General features: G+C 42.6%; 1 protein-coding gene across 4 annotated transcripts in view; it reads left to right on the top strand.

Annotated features, from left to right (window-relative positions):
- Nucleotides 1-7,970: 7,970 nt before the first annotated feature.
- The window catches only part of garnl3 (GTPase activating Rap/RanGAP domain like 3), a 66,746-nt gene continuing 48,434 nt past the window's right edge, over nucleotides 7,971-26,282 (top strand). For 2 of the 4 annotated variants that reach the window (XM_029444720.1, XM_029444718.1), the window contains exon 1: nucleotides 7,971-8,412. In XM_029444720.1, coding sequence (XP_029300580.1) covers nucleotides 8,315-8,412 — 98 coding nt within the window. In that variant the 5' untranslated portion in view covers nucleotides 7,971-8,314. The remainder of the gene's footprint in view (nucleotides 8,413-26,282) is intronic. The other 2 variants (XM_029444715.1, XM_029444714.1) reach the window with 1 other exon arrangement.

Here is a 26,282-nt window from a genome sequence, read left to right as displayed (position 1 = left end):
ATGTGTGTGTCCTCTGGATCATCGCTCTGACTTTGCATCTATATTGCATGATCTTTGTAATGTCTCAGACTCTGTGGCTGATTTCATTACCAGTTGATCTTTAGCTTTGAGCCTCCGATTAATAAATATTAGGAGGATTATATTTCAGGGGATTGTAGCATGATATGGTTTATTATTGGGATGTGGAGCTTAGCTTTATGTTTTTAGTTTTTATTTAAAAATAATCTATTTTCTTGAGTTACTATTTTTTTTAAATTGGAACAAGCTCCCAATAATTTAAAATATATATATATTACAGGGAAAAGAAAGAAGAAAATATATTTCTGTTGCACAAAAGTATGTTTATTTCTTTGCTTTTTAATTTATATGAAATTAATTATTCATTTAATTAATTAAATTTATAATTTTTTGTCATTTTTTAGCAATCTCTGGCAAATTCAAATCGTATCTTCTTTTGTGCAGTACCAGATATTTCAACCTCTAAAATCTGTAAAAAGGAAAAATCACTTTATGGTTGAACTGCCACACAAAGGCTATAAGGGGGGGGGGGGGGGGGCAGCAGTCACATGTGCTTCATTGCTTCCATTTAAAGTGTCACAAGTCAAACGCTCAGGAGCCGCCGCTTTAATCCACAATCACTTCATTCGCTTGCAGAAAGCCATGAAACCATATTAGTAAGACTCCAAACCAAATAACAGCTTCTCCCTCTGTGCTCCCGTTGGAAGCGTTCAGCAGTGGTATTTGGCACTTCCTTTTAATCTCTGTACACTGCTGCCCATTGAGCCTCCTCAGGGGATGACAAGCTGCTGACACCAACACCCCTCCAACCCCCCTCTACCCGCCAAAAAAACCCTATGACCCGGAGAGACGTGCCAATGTTGGCATCATTTTGCAAAATGTCACCACAATGTGTTTTGGATTTGGGTTGCTGTGCGGCGTCATTGATAGACTCACCTCAGCTGTGGTTTGGCCCCGCGCTCCTCTTTGCTCTTTCTTTATTGCTCAGGTCAGCAAGACTCAGATGAATCAGTCCACTTACAGCTGAGGCGGGAGGAGACGAGATATAGAGGAGGCTCCGTATTCACATTGCCAGGCTGTATTTTTCTCTCCTGATCACAAACACCATCTCCATCAGCTGTGGGTTAGAGGGGATTGGTTTTATGCAATTATTTATTTTTGACTGCACAAACCTGCTTGATGGCGTGCTGAGTGCAACAGAAGCTCTTTGTTCGGCCAAACTGTTCAGACAAGACGGGGTGTGCAGAGCATCGTCCAGCACTACGAAGCATCCTGCTGCAGCAGACTCTGCCTCAGCAGGCTGGGATGTTGTAGAGAACTATTATTTAATAATTGCATAATGACTTTCTCTCTTTTTGCTTCACGATGTGTTCCCTCTCGAGTCCGAGCCAGCAGGAATGACATTTTGGGGGATTGCTTGTTAGTTTTCTTGCTGAGATTTAGATGACAAGATACTGAATGCTAAATATGCAGCTACATCCTTTGTTGTTTTTCTGTTTTTGTCAATGGAGTTTGGTGTCTTAGCAGAGAGCATAGATAATGAGGGCTGTCTGACAGCAAAGTGGTGAGAATATTCTAAATATAGTGTACACTTTAGCTGATATTGATTTTTTTAGTTGGCTAAAAGACATTTTGCTGCTGCCCCCGTCCACAGCAGTACATGCATCACTTTCTGTGGTGCTACCCCTGTCAATTTAGCCAAACTAAAAGCATGCCGACTTCCATCTACTGTAGGTAAAACACTGACTATGGATAAGTACCTCCTACAACCCCACTTCAAACAACCCAAACTATCCCTTTAATGTGTGTTATCTCTCGACTCGTCCCCTAAACTGCCACTTCCTGACTAATGGAGGCTGTAAACAGAAGCACACTCCGCTTCGGTCGGGATGAAATGACCTTAAAGTGCACATGTAAAGGTCATTGGTCAGCATGGTGATGGAGACTGAGCCAACATCCTAGCAGAAGGATGGCTACGGCTCGTACACCACCCTCCCCATGACACGTGCATTTTGAAAATGACAGCTGGCCATTACTGTGACGATCAAGCTGATGAAGACTTGAGTCGTGATAGCAATGATTATTAACACATAAAACTCCCCCATTTCATACACTCCTCTCTCATCAATCACAAATGATCCTTTATAAAACTCACATACGCTGCATTTGCTGACATTTTAAAGCCTAAACCTAAATACAGTGAAACTGCATTATCAATTATGTTTCGAAAGGACGTCTGAAACCACAAGTCTTTGCTGATTTATTTCAATTTAACAAATGCAGTTATTTTCAGCCAAACATTCATCTTTTACAGAACCTAACTAAGTAGCTTTGTTGCATTTTTTTATATGTTAACCACGTGTTTAAAACTACACCTGTAATCCAGAAAACATGTTATTGAGAATGCAGTTTAGTTGTAGGAGACAGGGTTTAAAAATGACTCCTGCAGAATAAACGGTGATGCACAGGCCTTTGTAGTAGATGCCATAAATACAGCAACAGTTTAAGCTCATTTCCCCTGCAAACTAAATGCTGTTGTCATCATCAATATGTTGTCTTGACAATGGATCAAATAACTGTATAATTTAGAAGGTAAAGAGCCGGATAAGCTCAGAGGAAAGAGAATGTTGGGTTTATAAATCAGACTCTAAATGAATGATAATGTTGTTCTGTGTCTGAATGTAGAAATAAGAAAGTTTGCTTATTTACACTCATGTCAACTTTATCAGGGGATGATATGTGAAGGTTTCTTTTAAAGCGAGTTGCCAAAAGATTAGTTAATGCAGGTTTAATGAAAAAGAAAATACAAAACCATTAACTTCAGATAAATGTAAAGAGACTCAAAGCTACAGACTAAAAGCTCTAATATTATGCAGTCCTCTTTTTTTCACCACAGTAAACAGCATCACCAGATTGTCCAAAGGCCAGTGTATGTTGAGAATCACTTTTATTAAGTCCCGCTGAAGGTTGAAGCTCACAAGACCTTTCAATGTCCTCCGTGTTCCGTAAATACAGGAGAGCATTGCATAACCTCCCTTCCTTGCATGACTCCACCTGTGAATGCATTTTAAATAAAGTCAGGAGGATTTTTGACCCTGACACACACATGGCTTGCATTTGGAAAACATGTATTATTATATGTTAGCGGTTTCAATTACAGTAAATGCTGCCGCACGATGAGGCTGATAAGTGGCGTTAGTGAGGCAGCTATTTAAAGTCAGCGTAGATGTGGTGTTGAATCACAGTGAGCAACAGAATTGAAGTCTTTCCAGTCACACAAGCATGGCCGGGGCTTTCTCTGAATGCAACTGAGTGAGTCATGTTGAGAGAATTCTTCATCTAAACAGTGGGCTGACATACTAGACAGTGTGTGTGTGTGTGTGTGTGTGTGTGTGTGTGTGTGTCTGTGTGTGTGTGTGTGTGTGTGTGTGTGTACATATGTGGGAGTCATCAGCTTACTTTCTCTTCCTTTGGATGGAAAAGGTGAAACGTACAAACAACAACCTACAACAACCACATGCATATGAAACTATACGCAGATGATCTCCCGTTATATATCTTCTCTCTCCGTGGAAGAGGTTGCACATAATGTTCAGATTATTTCTTTTATAGTAACAATAAGCTATAAAGTGAATCCGCCATCAAGAAAACAAAAGCACTATATTGTTCTTATAGACGAAAAGTGAAGGAGTTCAAGTTTTGATCGCGAGTGAGGGGACGATGGAGCGAGAGATTGGCCGGAGAATCGGAGCAGCGGGGGCGGTATTACATTTGCTTTACCGTGGTGACGAAAAGAGAGCTGAGCCAGAAGGCAAAGCTCTCGATCTAGCGGTCGATCTTCGTTCCTACCCTCACCTATGGTCATGAAGGGTCATGACCGAAAGAACAAGATCACGGGTGCAAGTGGCCGAAATGTGTTTTTGACGGGTGGCGTCTCCCTTAGAGATAGGGTGAGAAGCTCAGCCATCAGGAGAGACTCGGAGTAGAGCCGCTGCTCCTTTACGTTGAAAAGAGCCAGTTGAGGTGGTTCATCTAGTAAGGAGCCACCTGGACGCCTCCCTAGGGAGGTGTTCCAGGCACGTCCAGCTGGGAGGAGACCCCGGGGAAGACCCAGGACTCGGTGGAGAGATTATATCTCCTCACTGGGAACGCCTCAGGATCCCCCAGTCGGAGCTGGAGGATGTGGCCCGGAGAAGGGAAGATTGGGGTTCTTTACTGGAGCTGCTGCCCCCGCGACCCGACCCCGATGGATGGATGGATGGATGGATGGATAGATGGATGGATAGATGGATGGATGGATGGATGGATGGATGGATGGATGGATGGATAGATAGATGGATGGATGGATGGATGGATAGATGGATGGATGGATGAAAAGTGCAAGGCCTTTTTTCAGACCTGCTCCAAAAGGTAGTGGGTTCTTCTGTGGTTCGTGCTGCACCCTTCATCCAAGTTTCATGTGAATCGGGTCGGTAGTTTTTCTGTAATTGTTCTGACAAACTTAACAAACAAAACTGAAAACATGGTTTAATTCAACACACACATTCTCAGTCCAGTAGCTTCTGTGAGCACATTTAACATATCTGTGTGTATAACTGACAGTTTGTACTCTTTGACCTTGAACTTGTATTTTTTAAAGTTGAAATCCTCAAACTAGCAACAACTCTGACATATTATCGTGCTTTAAGTTGATATGGAGAACTTGATAGCGAACATTTATTATTATTATTATTTATTATTATTTATTTACACATTTAGCAGCTACAAACAACATTATCATTTGTTTGGAGTTGTGTTTGTGGACACCTGATGAATTAACATCCAATATTCTCTTTCTCTCCGCTGTTTCTGGTCACAAATGTTTTTTATATTTGAATTTGACACTAATTCGTTTTTTATTTATAGCACATTGACCTTCCCAGTCTGCCTCTCCATGTGCCCCTCATCATCCCACTCTAATGAAGCACAGGATGCAACCTCAACCCACACCTTTATATGTTTAGAGCTAATCAACTAATCCACAGCACCACAGCTGAGTGCACCTGCAGCAGAGCGTTGTTTCAGCAGAGTAAACATCGCTTCAAGGTCTCCTCCACCTGCCGTTTGGTGGAGCACACTTTTTTCTCTCTTTTCCGTGTTAAAAAGCAAAATATACAGTAGATCTATATCCACACAGGAAGTGTATACACATCTATATCCACACAGGAAGTGTATACATATTTATATCCACACAGGAAGTGTATACACATCTATATCCACACAGGAAGTGTATACACATCTATAGCCACACAGGAAGTGTATACACATCTATATCCACACAGGAAGTGTATACACATTTATATCCACACAGGAAGTGTATACACATTTATATCCACACAGGAAGTGTATACACATCTATATCCACACAGGAAGTGTATACATATTTATATCCACACAGGAAGTGTATACACATCTATATCCACACAGGAAGTGTATACACATCTATATCCACACAGGAAGTGTATACACATTTATATCCACACAGGAAGTGTATACACATTTATATCCACACAGGAAGTGTATACACATCTATATCCACACAGGAAGTGTATACATATTTATATCCACACAGGAAGTGTATACACATCTATATCCACACAGGAAGTGTATACACATCAATAGCCACACAGGAAGTGTATACACATCTATATCCACACAGGAAGTGTATACACATTTATATCCACACAGGAAGTGTATACACATTTATATCCACACAGGAAGTGTATACACATCTATATCCACACAGGAAGTGTATACACATTTATATCCACACAGGAAGTGAGGATATAGTTTTCTTTACTAATATCAATAACAACACTGCTTTAAACTGTCGGCTTCAACACAGACGTGCACGAGTTCTATAACTCTCTCTAGTTCTCTCACACAGTCATTTAACTTAGTTCTAAACACATTCAGTGTCAGATAGTCTGACCCCAATCTCTCCCTCCCTCCCTCCACCCTTCTCTCTCTCCCTCTCTTTCCCACCCTCTCCCTCTCTCCCTCCCTCCATCCCCCTCTCTCCGTCCCTCCATTCCTCTCTCTCTCTCCCTCCCTCCATCCTTCTCTCTCTCTCCCACCCTCTCCCTCTCTCTCTCCCTCCATCCCTCTCTCTCCTGCCCTCTCCCTCTCTCTCTCCCTCCATCCCCCTCTCTCCCTCCCTCCATCCCTCTCGCTCTCTCTCCCTCCATCCTTCTGTCTCTCTCCCACCCTCTCCCTCTCTCCGTCCCTCCATCCCTCTCTCTCCCTCCCTCCATCCCTCTCGCTCTCCCTCCATCCTTCTCTCTCTCTCCCACCCTCTCCCTCTCTCCGTCCCTCCATCCTCTCTTTCTCTCTCCCTCCATCCTTCTCTCTCTCCCACCCTCTCCCTCTCTCTGCCCCTCCATCCCTCTCTCTCCCTCCCTCATCCCTCTCTCTCTCTCTCACTCCATCCTTCTCTCTCTCTCTCTCCCTCCCTCCATCCTTCTCTCTCTCTCTCCCACCCTCTCTCCCTCCATCCCTCTCTCCCTCCCTCCATCCTCTCTCTCTCCTCATCCCTCTCTCTCTCTCCCTCCCTCCATCCCTCTCTCTCTCTCGCTCTTCTCCCCCCTCTCGCTCTCTCTCCCTCCCTCTCTCCCTCTTTGTCCCTTTCTCCCTCCATCCCTCTCTCCCCACCTCTCCCTCTCTCTCTCTCTCTCTCTCTCTCTCCCTCTCTCTCATCCTCCCCCCCTCTCTCTCTCTCCCTCCACCCTTCTCTCTCTACCTCTCTCTCCCTCCATCTCTCTCTCTCTCTCTCCCTCTATCCCTCTCTCTCTCTCTCCCTCCACCCTTCTCCCTCTCCCTCTCTCTCATCCTCCCCCCCCTCTCTCTCTCTCCACCCTTCTCTCTCCCTCCCTCCATCTCTCTCTCTCCCTCTATCCCTCTCTCTCCCTCCATCCCTCTCTCTCTCTCTCTCTCTCTCTCCTCTCTCTCCTCCCCTCCCTCCCATCTCTCTCTCTCTCTCGCCCTCTATCCCTCTCTCTCTCTCTCCCTCCATCCCTCTCTCTCTCTCCCTCTCCCCCTCTCGCTCTCTCTCCCTCCCTCTCTCTCTCTTTGTCCCTCTCCCTTTCTCCCTCCATCCTTCTCTCCCACCCTCTCCCTCCCCCTCTCCCACCCTCTCCCTCCCCCTCTCTCTCTCCCTCCCGCTCTCCTCTCTTCTCTCCTCCTCTCTCTCATTACCTCCCCCCTCTCTCTCTCTCCCTCCACACCCTGTCGCTCTCTCCCTCTCTCTCTCCTCCCCGCTCTCTCTCCCTCTCTCCATCTCCCATCCTCCCCCCTCGCTCTCTCATCTCTCCCTGCCCTCCATCCCTCTCTCTCTCTCCCTCCATCCATCCCTTCTCTCTCTCGCTTCTCTACTCCTCCCTCTCTTGCTCCTCTCTCCTCCCTCCTCTCTCTCGTTGGCCTCTCCCTTTCTCCTTCCATCCCTCTCAGCCCTCACGCCCACCCTCTCCCTCCATCCCTCTCGCTCGCGTTGCTCCTCTCGTCCCCCCCACCTCTCGCTCTCCTCCCTCTCCCTCCCGCTCTCTCTCCTCTCCTCCTTTCCTCCGCCATCTCTCTCTCCTCGCTCCCTCCATCCCTCTCTTCCCATCCATCCCTCTCTCTCCCACCCGCTTCCTCTCTCATCCCTCTTCTCCTCTCTCTCCTCCTCCTCCTCGTCATCTCCTCCTCTCCTCTCATCGCTAGTCTCTCTCTCCCCTCCTCTCTCCATCTCTCCCTCCAACCTTCTCTCTCTCTCTCTCTCTCTCTCTCTCTCACTCTCTCTCTCCCTCTCCCTCTCCCTCTCTCTCTCCCCTCTCTCTCTCTCCCTCCTCTCCCCCCCCCCCCTCCCATCAGTCTCTATGCTGAGCAGCCTCTCAGTGCCGGGCTGAAGCAGAAGGAGCGCTGTGGGCTCCACAGTTCAGGATCGCTGGAGCAGGACGCTGCTCAGCACACAGTCCGCTCAGGTTGATAACTGCAGCAGCAGCTCCTGTACAGCCCGCATGGAGATACCCCCACCCCCGACACCATGCACCTCTAAAAGCTCCAACACAACCGTCTTTTGTCTTGCCTGAGGGGGGAAAGTCTGCAAGATCACTTTCCTTAGACCGAGCGTCAAAGGATTTTTTTTCCTCCTTTCCTTTTTCGGCAACCCCGTTTCTGCTTTTTCCTTCCGCCTCTCGCAGTCTCGCATTTTGTGACTTTTTTTTTCTCCTTGGAAAAAGGCGCTGCTGTTTCCACGAGTCTACCTGCTCGCCCAGCACCCATGAATTCAGATATAAATGTGTACCTCGGCAGAGACAAAGGCATCATGCGGAAGAGAGCATTGCTCCTTCGGAAAGGTTGCAGCTTTGAGATTACCAGGTAGGTCCTCTTTCTTTCTCTCTCTCTTTCTTTTCATTGGGGGGGCGGTTTCTGTCTTGGACTACCCCAAAGAAAATGCAATCTCCTACATTGAAGTGGCACTGTCCATAAGGCCACACAATGAGTGTCTTTCACCTTGTGGATTGGGGATTTAGCCAGGATGTGCTGTGTGTATGTGCACATAGATTAGGAGCCCCACAAACCTAGAATGTATCTGAAGAGAGTGGAGTCAGATTTTAAAATTACATCCTTATTTCTTTTGTTCTTCTCATCATTTTTCATCTCAACACCATGCGCTCACAGTTCCTACCGGACTGTGGTGGGAAGCGTTACGCACGGATACATTTAGTCTGCACCTGACTCTGCAATGTTGACAAAGCTGCTTAGTGGCAGGACGTCGTCAATCGTCATTTTATAGCTACAATCTGGTTTTGATTGGGCAGACTGCTGTGCCTCAGGGCTGTCCAAGCATGCGCCATAGAGCGCTGAAAATATGCAGGTTTTAATTCCACCTACAGGACACATTCACCTGTGAGTGCACACACATCCTGAGGCGACAAACACATGAAGGCAGGGGGTCTCTGTGATAGATGGACCACATAATGTGCAGCTGATGTGACTTCTCAGCGTGGTATGACTGTTTTTTTGGCAAACCTCCTGGAGGTGTCTGAGATTTATTCTGTGCGCAGCTCCAACAGGATGACACTGGTTGTGTGTCCCGAGCTGTTTGGACATCCTGCCCTGCTCCCTGTGCGGTCCCCTGCTCTAATTTGTCAGTGGGTGTGCTGTGGATTGGACCCCTTTTACAGATTTCACACAGTTTCCTTCCTCTTCGCATAAAGACTCACTGTCCACGAGCTGAGCATCGTTTGTCAAGAGCATGTGATTGCAAGTGTGTTGGAGCACAAAGATGGAGCTGAGAGGTGTTTTCATTAAGCCTGCAACAAACCTGCAAATTATTTCCCCAGTTTTGAATGTCATGCACATGGTTTTGGACCAACTAACAATACATTTGTGGCAGTTTTAAGGTAAAGTTTTAGATGTCCAATTCAATATATCAGAGCCCGAGGGGACATACAGCAAAACAATTTTTAAACAGGAAGGAGATCCGAAATGTATTTAGGCCACTACAATAAAGGCTTTTTAAGATGACTTGTTCTCACACTTTAGAGGGCTTGACTCGCCTTCCTGTTTATCCACACACACACGTTTTCCAAGAGCACCTGGCACCTTCATTTACAGTTTAGTATACAGAGCAACCAGCTATCTTACTTTACGAATGTAAATGCTGTCTTCTAATCTTCACGTGGAGCTGACCATCTGTGTTTACTGGAGCACTGATGTTAACCGGGGCTGTAGTCCGTGTAACGTCACGTTAGTTTGTTTATTGGACTAAATACAAAGTTGCAGAATCTAGAAAACAACTCGCATATTCGACTTATCTTCCCGGTGGCGGCGCAGCCAGGAGAACAGCCCGCCGGGGAGGAGAGAAGTCGACAGAGTCGGCACTCTGCAGCCTCCTCCAGTCAGACGGAGCTCCAGTCAGCTGCTGAAGAGACTTGAGCTCAGCCAGAACCAGAACCAGCCCTGCAGTCACAGCTGCTGGACCTGTGTAACGGCAGCAACAGGGAGTCTGCAGTTCCCCGGTGCTCTGGCTGAACTCCAGCTAACTGCTAACTGAAGCTACGCCGACAGATATTCACTCAGAGAAACATCCTCCTGCAGCTGTGAGGACGAGGCGAGGTGGTGCGGCTGGTTCTCTCGTTTCTGCCACTTGTAATCCAATAAACAAACTATAAAACAGGAACAAGTCTGTAATATTTACAAGTCAGCTGTTCTTCTTCTCTCTGTACTGAGGGCAGCTGCAGCGACTCACTATCACCTCTAGAGGATCAAGTGGTATTACAGGCTGGACGGAGCGCAGCTAGCTGTTAGCATGCTAACTTCAGTAGATCTGCAACACACAGACGTCTTTAACGTCAACACGGTTACATCTTCACACTGTTGAGAATATTAGTTCATTGTATTAAGTTTAAATTATGGCACATCTTACACATAGAGCCTTTAAGAAAAAGTCTTATCAAAATAGCCGTTTAATTATTTTTAATGGATTAATCAACTAAGCATTGCAGCTCCAGTTTTCATTATCCTGATTGTCTATATTGTTCTGATCACATCACCTCCCCTTCTTCCACCTCCACTCTCATTTCCTGACTCTATTTCAGACAATCTGCGGAGGTGTACATGAAGTGCAAATTTACTCATGAATCTCGCTTCATTGCCCTCTTCGCTGATAACTTTGTCTCAGTGTGTGTGTGTGTGTGTGAGAGTGAGTCTCGTGTCGGCGATGTCTCTCCATCCTGGCTGCCAGGTCCCACCTTCCAAATCGAGACATGTACTGTATTCCGGGTGTACGCGGGGGCGAGATTTGGCCAGCTTTGTGCCAAGCACTTACTTTGAAATTACACATCTCTTCTAATTAGCTTGATTTATCCTGTGCGGTGAAGGAGCTTGTTCCTGGTCTGTGTGCTGGGGACCCAGAGTCACAGTGTAAGGCTTCCTGGCAGACTGTCTCTCAGACACAAGCAGTTTAACAGACGATCAATCAGAGCCGAGCCTGGAGTGCTACTGCATGGGGAAGTAGATTCTCCGTGATACTGAGGGGTTATGAAAGACACTTAAGGAAAAGGGCTGCGGAGAAGTCTGCGTATAATTCAATGCACTGCAGAGATGCATGAGCAAACAGAGACCACATATGTAGACTGTACACATAGTATGTAAGAAATGTGCTTTCTCATGCATAGCATCCTCACACACACACACACACACTGAAGTGTTTCCATATGTTTGCCTGTGGAAGTGTGTCATGAGTTAGTGTTATCTAGACATCGATCTGCCCTCTTGTTCTCCTGCAGACGATACTCCACTACAAGTAAAAGTACAGATTGTACAAAATGTAATTAAAGTTTTAAAAGTAAAAGATTTGACCTCTTTGGGTCTCACTTATGTAATGAAACAGCTAACGACTCATAGACATCTGAAATGTAACATGGACGCGTAGTAGTTCTGTTTATATGGTTGTATTTCATGTGTAGCTTCACTAGAATGAATGTAGGGGAGTAATAGGAGGACATTTTCCAAGTACTTCTCTCAAAATTATACTCAAATACTTGAGAAAATGTACTTTGTTACTTTCTCACTGAGATCTTAGAGTATGTAATGATTTACAAGATTATGTCAAACCTTGGCGAGAAGGTAATAATGTTTAATTCTCATGATCCGTGCTAATCTCCACTCGTTGATCTGCTTTGGGATGCACGCATCACATCACATTATTATTTCTGACTGTGTTTTGGACGCTGCTTCCTTGTGACTAAGCCTTATCTAACAAAGTCAGCGGACTGCCAGTTGGCAGATCTTCTCACTGACAGCAGGTCGCTGCAGAGTTGCAGGTGAAAGCAGAAAAGCTGGATGGACTACTGGAACCAATTGTTTGGTCATTGTTTCTCTGCTGTGTTGGTTGCAGGTGGTTTAACTGTAGTATCTGCAGTACAAACTGTATTCATACAGTTGTGTGTGTCCACTTTTAACGATGCATGTGTGTGTGTGTGCATGACGGCTGCCTCGTGTAGGCCTGTCCTGCGTCCGTTTGGAGCGTTGGTTGTGCACATCCTCAGAAATAAACGCAACTTGTTGCTTGTTGCGAATGCACAAACAAAAAGCATGTATATCTCCAGTTTTAGGGAGGACTGCTGCATAAGTGAAAATGTGACTTACGCAGCAAAGTGAGCAGCGCAAAATCTGATGGATTGCCTCCTTAAAACTGAACTGTCTGTGGGCACTTTGCATTGTGGGTAATAGAGGTGCCAGGCTTTGACAAGGAAGAAGAATGCATAGAATAAAAAAGACGACGACTAGTAACGCACTATTCACACTAATTATGACGTCAAATTGAATTACTCGAGTCTACACGAGAAACGCCCGGATGTAAACGGATTAGCAAGAATTTCCGAGTATGCGACATAAGCTTACTGGACATACTTGACTGCCCCACAATGCATTGCGTCTCTTCAGACTGGGCAACAGGAGAGATTTTGAGCCAGACTAAAAGCTGTCAATATGTCACTTAAGTTTTAATTTGTTTTCAGTCACTTAATCGTTCCTTCAGTAGACAGTATGCAGTACATGCTGATTAGTATGTAGTGCATGCTGATTAGTATGCAGTACATTCTGATTAGTATGTAGTACATGCTGATTAGTATGCACTGCATGCTGATTAGTATGCAGTGCATGCTGATTAGTATGCAGTGCATGCTGATTAGTATGCAGTGCATGCTGATTAGTATGCAGTACATGCTGATTAGTATGTAGTGCATGCTGATTAGTATGCACTGCATGCTGATTAGTATGCAGTGCATGCTGATTAGTATGCAGTGCATGCTGATTAGTATGCATGCTGATTAGTATGCAGTGCATGCTGATTAGTATGCAGTACATGCTGATTAGTATGCAGTACATGCTGATTAGTATGCAGTACATTTGATTAGTATGTAGTACATGCTGATTAGTATGCAGTGCATGCTGATTAGTATGCAGTACATGCTGATTAGTATGCAGTACATGCTGATTAGTATGCAGTGCATGCTCATTAGTATGCAGTACATGCTGATTAGTATGCAGTACATGCTGATTAGTATGCAGTGCATGCTGATTAGTATGCAGTACATGCTGATTAGTATGCAGTACATGCTGATTAGTATGCAGTGCATGCTGATTAGTATGCAGTGCATGCTGATTAATATGCAGTACATGCTGATTAGTATGCAGTACATGCTGATTAGTGTGCAGTACATGCTGATTAGTGTGCTGTACATGCTGATTAGTGTGCAGTACATGCTGATTAGTGTGCAGTACATGCTGATTAGTGTGCAGTACATACTGATTAGTGTGCAGTACATGCTGATTAGTGTGCAGTACATCCTGATTAGTATGCAGTACATGCTGATTAGTGTGCCGTACATGCTGATTAGTGTGCAGTACATGCTGATTAGTGTGCAGTACATACTGATTAGTGTGTAGTACATGCTGATTAGTATGCAGTACATGCTGATTAGTATGCAGTACATGCTGATTAGTATGCCGTACATGCTGATTAGTATGCAGTACATGCTGATTAGTATGCAGTACATGCTGATTAGTATGCAGTACATGCTGATTAGTATGCAGTACATGCTGATTAGTATGCAGTACATACTGATTAGTGTGCAGTACATGCTGATTAGTGTGAAGTACATACTGATTAGTGTGCAGTACATGCTGATTAGTGTGTAGTACATACTGATTAGTGTGTAGTACATGCTGATTAGTATGTAGTACATGCTGATTAGTATGCCGTACATGCTGATTAGTATGCAGTACATGCTGATTAGTATGCCGTACATGCTGATTAGTATGCAGTACATGCTGATTAGTGTGCAGTACATGCTGATTAGTGTGCAGTACATACTGATTAGTGTGTAGTACATACTGATTAGTGTGTAGTACATGCTGATTAGTATGCAGTACATACTGATTAGTATGCAGTACATACTGATTAGTGTGCAGTACATACTGATTAGTATGCAGTACATGCTGATTAATGTGTACTATATACTGATTAGTATGCAGTACATACTGATTAATGTGTACTATATACTGATTAGTATGCAGTGCATGCTGATTAATGTGTACTATATACTGATTAGTATGCCGTACATGCTGATTAGTGTGTACTATATACTGATTAGTATGCAGTGCATGCTGATTAATGTGTACTATATACTGATTAGTATGCCGTACATGCTGATTAATGTGTACTATATACTGATTAGTATGCCGTACATGCTGATTAGTGTGTACTATATACTGATTAGTATGCAGTGCATGCTGATTAATGTGTACTATATACTGATTAGTATGCAGTACATACTGATTAGTATGCTGTACATGCTGATTAGTATGCAGTACATGCTGATTAGTATGCAGTACATGCTGATTAGTGTGTAGTACATACTGATTAGTATGCAGTACATACTGATTAGTATGCTGTACATGCTGATTAGTATGCAGTACATGCTGATTAGTGTGTAGTACATACTGATTAGTATGCAGTACATGCTGATTAATGTGTACTATATACTGATTAGTATGCCGTACATGCTGATTAGTATGCAGTACATACTGATTAGTGTGTAGTACATAATGATTAGTGTGTGATTTTGAACACAGACAATTTCTCTGGTTCTGCTGCATCAATTTTGGACCTTTTTTTAATATTTAAACTGTCCACCATTAATCTAAAAATGTTACAGAAGGAGAACTTTTAAAGAAATGTAAGTTTATCATACTGGTGCATAAAAACAAGCACACACAACTTCAGGCTTCTTTCCTGTTGAGTCTTGACAGGAGAGTCTGGACGTCCTCCAGGAACAACAAATCATAAACTATTCAACGACTTTCCACATTAACTTTCATAACAATGGTAGCATACCAACTCTGCCTGTTACTGAACTGTCAGCTCTGGTCTGTCTCACACCTCTCGACTAATAGTGTGTGAATGAGATCAGGCTGCACGGTGACACTTGAAGGAGCCAAGAAACCCCAAGCTCGGCTCCGACCAAACAAACATAACTAGAGACAAAAGCAAAGTCTGTAGTCCGAAGCAACAACATACAAACACTGGAGGAAGATTTGATCAGATGAAGCCAGAATCAAACATCAGAAAAAGTCAGCACCGATGTTTTTTTAATGGCGACATCAGCAAATTCTGATGCGGTGGAAACTAACCTCATTGCATGGAGTCTTTGTGCTCGCTTGTCAATAACAGAACATTTGTAGTTCATTTTAGGAAAGGTATGCGCTGGCAGAGAAGCCCATTTATCATCGGGCTAACGCGGTTCAACGTGTGATTAGAACTTGTTAATATAGTTTAATTTTGTAACGCAGACCTAACACATTCATGGAGATAAGGAGGCTTGTTCACAGGAAGGAGAGATTAGGTTTGACGGCTGGGATTAGTTTGCTTTGAAATGTGTGCTGTTCATTAATCAATACAACTCCTCCTTTGCTTTTACAGTCCACGCATGCCTCCATGAACAAAAAGCTTCTCATAAAGCAGCGATAACTTCACCCTGCAGCCGCATTAACGGAGCACAAATAGATCCTGCAGCCGCCGAAACTCTGAGAGACTCTTACTCACTCTTCCTCCTCTCTCCCTGAACTCCTCACTTCAGAGGTCATTTGAGTGTGTTAGCTTTGAAATGCTATCAGTGTGTTCATTAACCTCTCCCGCTGCCAAACCCACAATGTTTTGTGACTGCTGTTGCCAGGGGCTTTGCCTGCTTGTCAGATTGGCACAAGACTGCAGCCAGATGTAGCTGAAGTGCTGCATTAAGGTGCTTTGCAAAGCGACGGACGAGGCAGTTTTGAGCATATGTGCCTTTTAAAGAGAGAGGAAGGAAATATGTATTAGGGTTCGTCCTCTTGTGGTTTTCACAGCTTTTACAGTAGGCTTCAAAGCAGCATGTGAATGAAGAACATGTGTTTTGAATGTCAGACATGTTTTCTATGTTTTTTAAATCTAAGAACGCACTAACATGGACAGGATCATATCGAGTGTAAGGCTGTGCTGATGGGGTCTCCCTCTGCGTGACAGTCTGTCATAAAGCCCCTAGCGGGGAATTGAAATGATGGATTTACTGACATTTTTGCTGACTTAAGGGCACTCCTCTGCTTCGCATACTGTGAACTCATTTAACTCTCACACACACACACATGAGACGCATATCCCACACACACAGATGTGTACTGGTAGTTGTGTTTGCATTAGATAAGAGGAAAGCAGCGTAGGCGGGTTTAATTTGACATTTGAAAGATTATTTGCATTTTATTTCTCACTATAGTTACGTTTTCTTCGTGGTTTAGGTTGAAATTACGTTTTACGACTAATGCTAGGACTATCTTATTGCTAACTTAATCCTAGATTAAAAACTCAGCATTAACCAACGCTGACCCGAGTGACATCACTTGAGGCAATTCATCGTATATCACACAGCTTCCTCCAAAAGGCTTCATGCTACTTTTATTCTCACACTTTAAATTGTAATTTAGAAAACACATTTATTATTATTATTATTTTTATTAGTTTAGTATTTTGTCGCTCATGGTGTTAAAACAACACATTACGTGAATTTTCCCAGTCGGGAACTACTTTTTCCCGATTATTCTGACACCACATGAATGCAGCACAGATGCCCGATCTCGCAATGGCAACAAAAGTGAGAACTAATTTGAGTATTCCTGTGATTCCAAGATTCATGAGTTCTTCTTTGGCCCATGCTTCATCTTTCCAACAAGTGTCATGAAAAGTTCTGAAACACAACCCTCCTTGGACAACGCTGAGGTTCCCACTCTGAGCGATTTATTTCTTCATAGCATGCTTAAAATGTCCTGAGTTTTGTTATTGGAAGTCTATTTGATTCAATTGCAGCCATTACATTTTTGATATGTAATCGTTTTAGCAACAATGTTGCTCCCAGGAATTATGATTTCATGTACAGCGTTGGTGCAATATTGTTGCACTTGTCTGATTTCCATAGAAGGTTTGTAGCTGGGAAATAGAACTAGTGTGCTGCTTGTGCTCAGCCGTACAGTCCGTCCCTCAGTGAGGTCTGATAAACACTGGACTGTAATCACTCCCATATGTGGCTGCATAGCTCAACACAACCCGGCACAGTTCAGCCCTGCGCACAATGCAGCGCACCAGGCTCATTTAGACAGAAAAAATAGATTCAAATTACTGGAAAAAGGAAAAGAAAAGAAAGAATCCTTCGCTTGATTACAACCCTATGTAAACGTCTTCTCTTCGACTCGCACATCTGCTTCCATTTAAGGCTCTAAGACGCATACCTACACATTAAAATACACTGCGCACTGCTCCGGGAAAGCTTGGAGGCTGGAAAAAACATTTCCCATTATAGTTGGCTGCAGACAGCCTTGTGTACAGTTGTACTTAAAGCAAGGTATCGAGCAAAAGCCACATTCTGGGGAGTGTTTTCTTTTGTCTTAAAGTTGTAAACCACAGTTACAGTCAATGTCAAGGATGACGCAAAAAAAGAAGCGTGTGTTGAAGTATGAAAGATGAAAGGAAGTGTGCACAGTGTGAGCACAGTCTGTGTGTACACTGCTGGCTGCCCACTGCCCCCGTCACAACCCTGAGAGAGCGATCCAGGAGAGACAGGAGGAAATGGAGCCTGTGAAGGGTTACTGTTGTACATTTTTACCCTGTGGTTTTTAAAGGGAGGCCAGCCAAAAGAAACCTCCTCTTGGTTAGAGAGTGAGCAGCAGAAAGAAAGGGTGGAAGAGATGGAAGTGCAGATTGAAAGAACTCGTAGAAACTATCTAGGAAGGGTCTATTTTCTGCACAGGTTGTAGAGAAGTGGCTCAAATGAAGTAGTTGAAGTGTTGGACATTCTTCAAATAATCACTGGGAGTTTCCCCAACTGTAGGCCTCTTACAGTTGTAACAGTATATGCAGTATATTGCATGTTTTCTATTTCTTCTGCGCCATCTGAATTTAATTTCCTGTTTTCCATCTTGGCTTTTCAGGTTGTTGTTTTTTTTATGTAGAAAAAATTAGCGTGAAATGTGTGAACGTGCACAATTAAATGCATCTTCCAGTAGTGAGTGACACAAAGTATTTATAGATATTTAAATGTATACAGATGCTTATGTCTCATGACATGTTTCTGATTCATCAAATAAGAAACTAAAGTGGATATAATGTTGTTTTCTGGGATGGGAACACGCATACAGAACCACATACAAAAATGCATTTGACTGTTTTACGGATAACTTATTGAAAAACAAACATAGCCTACATGCTAATAGAACATGCTACTGTAACATGCTAATATAACATGCTAATATGACATGCTACTGTAACATGCTAATATAACATGCTACTGTAACATGCTAATATAACATTCTACTGTAACATGCTACTGTAACATGCTACTGTAACATGGTACTGTAACATGCTACTGTAACATGCTACTGTAAATATGCTAATATAACATGCTACTGTAACATACTACTGTAACATGCTAATATAACATGCTACTGTAACATGCTATTGTAACATGCTACTGTAACATGCTAATATAACATTCTACTGTAACATGCTATTGTAACATGCTATTGTAACATGCTAATATAACATGCTACTGTAACATGCTAATATAACATGCTACTGTAACATGCTAATATAACATACTACTGTAACATGCTACTGTAACATGCTAATATAACATGCTAATATAACATGCTACTGTAACATGCTACTCTAACAAGCTACTGTAACATGCTACTGTAACAAGCTACTGTAACATGCTAATATAACATGCTACTGTAACATGCTAATGTAACATGCTACTGTAACATGCTACTGTAACATGCTAATATAACATGCTACTGTAACATGCTACTGTAACATGGTACTGTAACATGCTACTGTAACATGCTAATATAACATGCTACTGTAACATGCTACTGTAACATGCTACTGTAACATGGTACTGTAACATGCTACTGTAACATGCTAATATAACATGCTACTGTAACATGCTACTGTAACATGCTACTGTAACATGGTACTGTAACATGCTACTGTAACATGCTAATATAACATGCTACTGTAACATGCTAATATAACATGCTACTGTAACATGCTACTGTAACATGGTACTGTAACATGCTACTGTAACATGCTACTGTAACATGCTACTGTAACATGCCCTGATGATGCTGTCAGATGAAAATTTTAAGTATCCACACATTTATTACTATTACTGCTCGGCTGCCAGCATGTGAAACCAAAATACAAGCATGTGCATGAATCTCCAAAAAAGCATAATTAATTGTTTAAAGACTTCGGCTATTTTTCATTTTCTACACATATTTCTAAACTGTGATTTTCTATTTGCCCTGTTTCTACAATCAGAGGCAGTTTCATCAATCCCCCACACCTACACCGTCCCTTCAGAATCACATATATTTTAAGCCAAGAATGATTCATATTTGCCATTTATGATTGTACGAGCAGATTTATGGAACAGGAGAGAATAACACACACACACACACACACACACACACACGCACACACACACACACACACACACACACACACACACACACACACACACACACACACACACTGTGTTTCTTTTGCAAAGGCAGGAAATGTGTTTCAGGAACAAAAGTCTGAGAAACCAGGAAATACAGACTGAGGTTCCAAATGTGTATTTGAAAATGACTGAGGAGAAACAGTTTCCATGTGTGTGTTTCCATTTCTAATGCAGATGTCACTTGTTTTTCTGCACAAATCTGTTTTTCTTTGTGCTTTTATACTTCATTTAATTGATCAATCTTCCAGAAAACTGGATATAATAGCAGAGGGTTGATATTTCTGCATCTATACATGATATAAATAACATATTGTTGAGATACAATACATACATTATTCTTTTGTTTAATTGTGATAACAGTTATAACCACAAGAGGGCAGACTCTCCCTGTAAAAGCAGCGCTGTGACCATATGTTGGAGTGGTAATACAAATATATAAAAAGCATACACACTTGGGATCTTTGTGCGTGTAGTTTGAGCGTTTTAATTGTGAGAAACTGAATCTGAGGAGCTGCAGAGACATTGACGGTGTGAGTTGTTTGTCAGCAGGTGAATCTCTGGTGCAGTACGTTCCCACTTTCCCACTAGGAGGAGTCGGTGCATTAAGAAGCGGTGACATTTCTGTGCAGAGCAGCTCGACTCGAGAAGCTTCGGCTCAGGGTTTCACTCAGAAAACATTTCTTTGTGTTCTCTAACAACGGAAATTGCTGTTATTGCATCGCCTTATTTTATTCAGGATTAAAGTGCAGTGTCCAAAAACATGTGCAAAAAGAGAACACACACATATACACACAGCATGTAGCCAAAGGGGCGAAGGGCAGAGTGGTGGACAGAGCCGGTCTGACCGCGACAGACGAAAGGTTAATTCTGCTGATCACATTTAATGAGAGTGCCATCATCAATCGCTGCAGCCTGACACGGTGACATTTTGCAGAGGCCACACGGTGACCTGCTGGCATTTAGGGGACGCACGAGAAACAAACAGGCTGAGGACTGAATCCAAATCATCTGCACGTGTGTGTGTGTGTGTGTGTGTGTGTGTGTGTGTGTGTGTGCTTGTGTGTGTAAGTCAGAGAATATGTGCTCACTGAAAAGTACATCCAGAGGTTTAAACTCTTAAGAGTGTGTAGAAGAAGTACTCAGATCCTTTACGTAATTAAAACACAGCAATGTGAAGAATATACTCCACTCTTGATTGGTTGATTTATCATTTTGTCTATAAAATGTCAAAGAAAGAGTGCAAACAGCCCAAGATGATGTAATCAAATTGCTTTTTTTGTACGAGCAATAGCCCAAAACAAAACAATTCTTAGTTTCATTGTATGTACGACAAAGAAAAGCATCAAAACTCTAGTCTGTTGCTATAACCAGTGAATATTTGGCGTTTTTGCTTTAAAAAAACCAAAAAATTATTAATAGAATAATCAACTAGTTGTTGCATAAAGTCCTGCATAACCCTAAGTACATAATTAATAACAGCAAAATGCACTTAAATGAATTAAACTTCTAGTACTTGGAAGTGTAGCGAGTTTGAACTACTTTAAATACACACAGGTACTTCAGTCCAGTGTCTCTCTACCAGACGTGTGCAGAGAAACGAGAGCTGCAGACTCAACGAGACGTGATGTTGGTCGTTGTAGATGTTTCACTTCTCTTTTTGATCGTTGTGCATCTTTCTAGACGTCTTTTCGGTCTGTATGTGACTCTGGGCCCGTGCCACAGGGTCACAAGATGAATCAGAGGGGTTGTGAGAGGATGAATGTGCACATGTGGTGTCCTTCATTCATGTGTCTCTTGTTTTCTCTTTTCTTTTGAAAGTTTGGAGGTTTGGAGTTTGGAGTAAAGCAGCACAACATATAAAAACTACTCAAGTGAAGTACCTTGAAAGTGTACTTAAGTACGTTCCTCTATGTGTTCTTGAACTCACCGTTCTGCTGCTTCTACTTGTCCAGTGTGTTGAATCGTGTCGTAATCAAATGAAGCGGTTTATCCGTAGCTTCCTCCTGCAGGTTACATATTATCCAGGCAGCGAAGCTTCATCAATGGAAGGTAACATCACTGCAGCGCTTTTGATTTGCATGTTGTATCTGGATGTGTTGCAGATAAAAACCCTGCTGTGTTGATGCTTCTGCGTCAGACACTTTGCATTTTACACATACATAATAATAATAATACATCTAGTTCAAGACTTGACTGGATCCAGTGGGATTCTGTGTCAGTAGCTGCACATCTGATCGCATTGTGCGCTCTCACACATGCACCGGAACAGAGGCTTTGTTTATCCCACGCGTGGGAAAGGTGCCGTGGTCAGACTTGGTGAGACTTAAAGGCCGGAGTGGCAGCTGTCCAGAGAGAAGGCGGCGCAGCTCCGAGGGATTAGCACACTATCCCGGGCTGCTGAGGCTAACATGCTCGTGCGTACACACTCGCATTGTGTGAACCTGCATGCGCACCCCCAACCCTCACTGGCACGGACACATGGATTGAACCCACGCACTATAATGCTTACACCTACATTTATAACCTGATCTTTGACGTTTGCATTTGTCTGGGGAATGCAAAGCCTGGGATAGTCTACCACTGCTGTGTCCCACACACACACACACACACACACACACACACACACACTCTTATAAACTCACACAACTCGTGCAGGATAACACAAGTCTCATTTATGCAGTCGTACGCTCACTACTTCCTAAACACATGCATTCTCTTTAGACTTTTAGAAACGCTGCATCATTTTGGGGTTTTATTCCTTAATGCACAATATAGTGACACAAACTGTAGTTTGAGTTAATCCAAGTTTAAATCTAATTCTCTTTCAAATAAAAGGATCAGTTTATGAAAAAGAATCGATAAGTTGTTCTTTTATCATAATAAATCCTAAGTTTTCAGTTCCCTGGTTTACAGCCGTGCTGCTTCTCAGTTCAGGGTTCAAAGCAGAACCTGTTGCAGCGTCAGAGGAATCCTTAAAGTTACTTTCACTCTTTTCAAACATCGTGCTTACAGACGAATAAACGTGTTAAATGCATTTGCAGAGATGTATGTTGTGCACATGGTACAGAGTATTCTTCTCACATCGCTACAGCATCTGTGTTTGGAATAATACACTGAGAGCTGCTCCTGAAAGCATGGTGGAGCTTCTAGTGGTCAAAACCTCCACAGGGTATCTTTGTATGTTCGAAGTGGTTAATACTATCTTTGATCAGCTCTCTGCGGGATTATTGAGTTTTGCATCCTCCACAGTTTACTTTCATTTCTGCTATTCTTGCTACAGTCTGCAGGTCTCTGAAATGTTAATCCAATAAAATAAAAGTGTTTTCAGGAGTTTATCTTCCATGTTGTTTACATTTTTAGACACATTTTATGGATTAAATGATTCATTTGAATCCAAAATCAAAATTAAAGCTAGAACTGAAACAATATTTGGATTGATAGATTAGTGCATAAACATTTCAAGTCTTTTTCTTTTTAAGCGAAAACTAAATAATTTCACTTTTTCAAATGTGAATCTCTCAATATTAAAATTTTTAAAGTCTTCTATGATAGAAAATGTCAAATATATTTGTTTTTTTTAGGGTTGGTTGAATAAAAGCTATTTTAAGACCTTGGGGTTAGGGGAATTTGGGATTTTAGGACAATTAATTGAGAAAATAAACATTAAACCCGCCTAACAGTTGCATTACCTCTCCGCGGTTTTGACGTATCACAAATACATCTGCGTGAACAGGAGGATGGAGCGGATGGACGTGACGTCAACGTTGTGTTATTTTAATGTACAACGTTAACCACCTTGTTACAACTGGGACCATAGTCCCTCGAAGCGTAATTGAGAATGCAGTTTAGTTGTACGGAAACGTCATTTTGTAGGAAACTGGGAGATTAAGAGACATCAGAAAAGACTCAGGACGAATCTGAAGCTCCTCGACCTCATTAAAGACCTTTGAACAGGAAGTCTTCCCCTCTGACTTCCTGTGTTACAGAGCGGCTTCACAGGCGACCGTTAAAAACCAGAAGCCCTTCTGCAAAGGTGTCAGTGTGACAATGGGTGTTTATGCAACATGTATGAATGTCTCTGTGTGTGTGTGTGTGTGTGTGTGTGTGTGTGTGTGTGTGTGTGTGTGTGCCTGGGGCTCTTAATTAGAGGCGGGGGCGTTCAGGTATCTCAGGTTGATTGTTTGAAACTCGATCCCGACGTGAGAAGACGAGGGCTTTATTTTCAGAGCTGTCTTTTGAAAAGGAGTTCTTTCATTTCTTCAGGCTGTTGCGGGTCTCAGCTGCATTTCAACTCGAGCTATTTTTAAAAGGTAGTCGCATTCGGAGGGAAACAGTCATGTGTGGTGGAAGCTTTTTGTGTTTCCCTGTGGTGTGGCGTGCCACAGAGGGGGGGGTTCTACTGATTAATAATGGATGAGCAGCTGAGTGCCGTGTAGCCTGAGCCGAGCATTCTTTCACTCTTTCATGTCGTGTGTGTGTGTGTGTGTGTGTGTGTGTGTGTGTGTGTGTGTGTGTATTGAGCTGGAGAAACAGGCTGTGGCTTGGCTATTGTGAAGGTATCACATTTACCTGAGCTCACATTTCACCTGCTATTCTTTGTGGGCAGAGAATAAAAAATTAAAGTCTGTTTTGACATGTTTTTGCCACATATCTTCCTTTTCTTCACGTGTCCTCCCCCTCACATGCTCAGTACTTTCTTTCCATGTGTGCTCCATCCTGTTTATTCCACTTTGTGACAAGTGATGATGAGTATGAGTCTCTCGTAGTAACACACCTTTGAGAAGCATCACCTGTACCTGCAGCTCCTCTGCACTGCACAGAAGCTTCACAGTGAGCTTGTTGTTTAGATGTGCAGCAACCTACATGTTTTACTTTGCTCTTACCGCTCTTAAAGTCTCGTTTTCTTTCCCAAGCAGTGGTTTTAACAAAGGAAGCTCTTAAAAAGCCACTGTATGCTACACCTGCTCTGCTGCAGATGGCAGACAGACACAGTTGGCGTCTTGCTGCTGAACATAGAGGAGCATTTAGCAGCTAAAGAGCCGGATCTTTCCCTCAGGAGTGGATCGAAACCAAGATATACAAGCAGTGGAAAATCAGTCGGAGCTCACTGGTGGACACATTCAGTAACAGAGACACTGTTTCTAAATGATCTTAAAGCTAGAGTAAGCAGTTATCTGCAAAAGGGGAAAAACAAGGCACCTGTACGAGCAGTTTGAACCTTTTCAACTGTTCTTTCTTTGCTTTGGAATTATTCTCTCTTGACCTTCCCGTTACTTACTTAATAAAGCTTCTTATGTTTTTACGATGAAGCCCTCTAATGATGACATGCTGTGATGCGAGGCTCGAGCAAGCTAAAATATCCTCTAAGCGTTTCGGAGACGGAGAGAAAATGCTGCTGATGGTTTAGTCTTCTGCTAAACGTCTCTGAAATGACCTGCGACTCAGAAAACTCTCCCGTCACGGGCTGAAAACAGAGAAGTGCAGAAGTCTGCTTCTGTTATTTATGCATCTTTGCCTGAAGAAAAACTGCCTACCCCAGCTTTAAACCTAGTTTGACTTATTTATATATCCGTATTAAGCTGCCGATGTATACGTCTGGTAATAACAACGCTTTATGGTCATTTCCATATTGTGTTGCCTTCATCATATGTGCAAACCTCACTTTCTACATACAGTACGGAGTTTTAATGAAGCCAGAAGAAAATCGCTTTAAAGGGAAAACGTAGATGATGTATTTATTATTTTTATGCGTGCAGCATCGGGGTGTGCAGGAGAAACACGAGTGGATGTTTGTTGTGGCGCGCCGTCACTCTGTTACTCTAATAAATGTGGCAGCTGTGTAATAAGTCTCACATCTGCTGTGTCTCCAGGACACACACAGTGTTGAATACGTCCATGGGAGGCAGAATCGTGCGTTTTGAAAGAGGTTAACAGAGAGACAAGAGAGTGAGAGATAAAAAGAAGAGGGCGGCTGCATGAATGACCTCATTATTGCCTGGACCTGCTGTTGAGTGGGATTATGGGTAGACTCTGGAGAGCACATAAGAGTGATTGATTGGTGAGGATCTGAGAGGCCAAAGAAACACAAAGATCACTTTCTTCTTAAAGAGAAACTGGTAATACGTCATTTTATATCGTTTTTAATTAGCAAATAATTTACTGACACTCAGTTATAAGCAAGAAGGACATATGGGTTGCCAGGTTGTGTAAAACTCCTTTGATTGGTTGGACTGTTAAAATCAATTAATTAACAAATGTGTTAACATTTAACGCTGCAGACGTGACGGATTAAAATCGTTTTATCGATGACATACTCGTATTTTTAACTTTAAACTCATTAGGAAGAGGGGGATATATTGATTGATGAATTACCCACATTTATATCTGCATATAGGCCTATTAAGAGAGGTCTGCCAAAAGATATTGTTCACAACCTGGCAACACAAAAATTCTAATTAATGGTTTGTTAACTATTAATAAAGTAATTAGTAACAACTTGTACTGTTTAAATGGTGACTTATTAGTACCGAGCATTTGATTGATTTCAAAATAAAAGCTGATTTGCTGTTAATAATTGGACATTATGGGATGCACAGCTCACTCCCAGGCTACATTTCCGGTCTTTCTCTGCTCCGAACTGAGCAGGGA

The sequence above is a fragment of the Cottoperca gobio genome, chromosome 12, assembly GCF_900634415.1.
Source record: "Cottoperca gobio chromosome 12, fCotGob3.1, whole genome shotgun sequence".
In the NCBI taxonomy this organism is placed as follows: Eukaryota; Metazoa; Chordata; class Actinopteri; order Perciformes; family Bovichtidae; genus Cottoperca; species Cottoperca gobio.
This window is presented reverse-complemented; position numbering and strand designations above follow the sequence as displayed.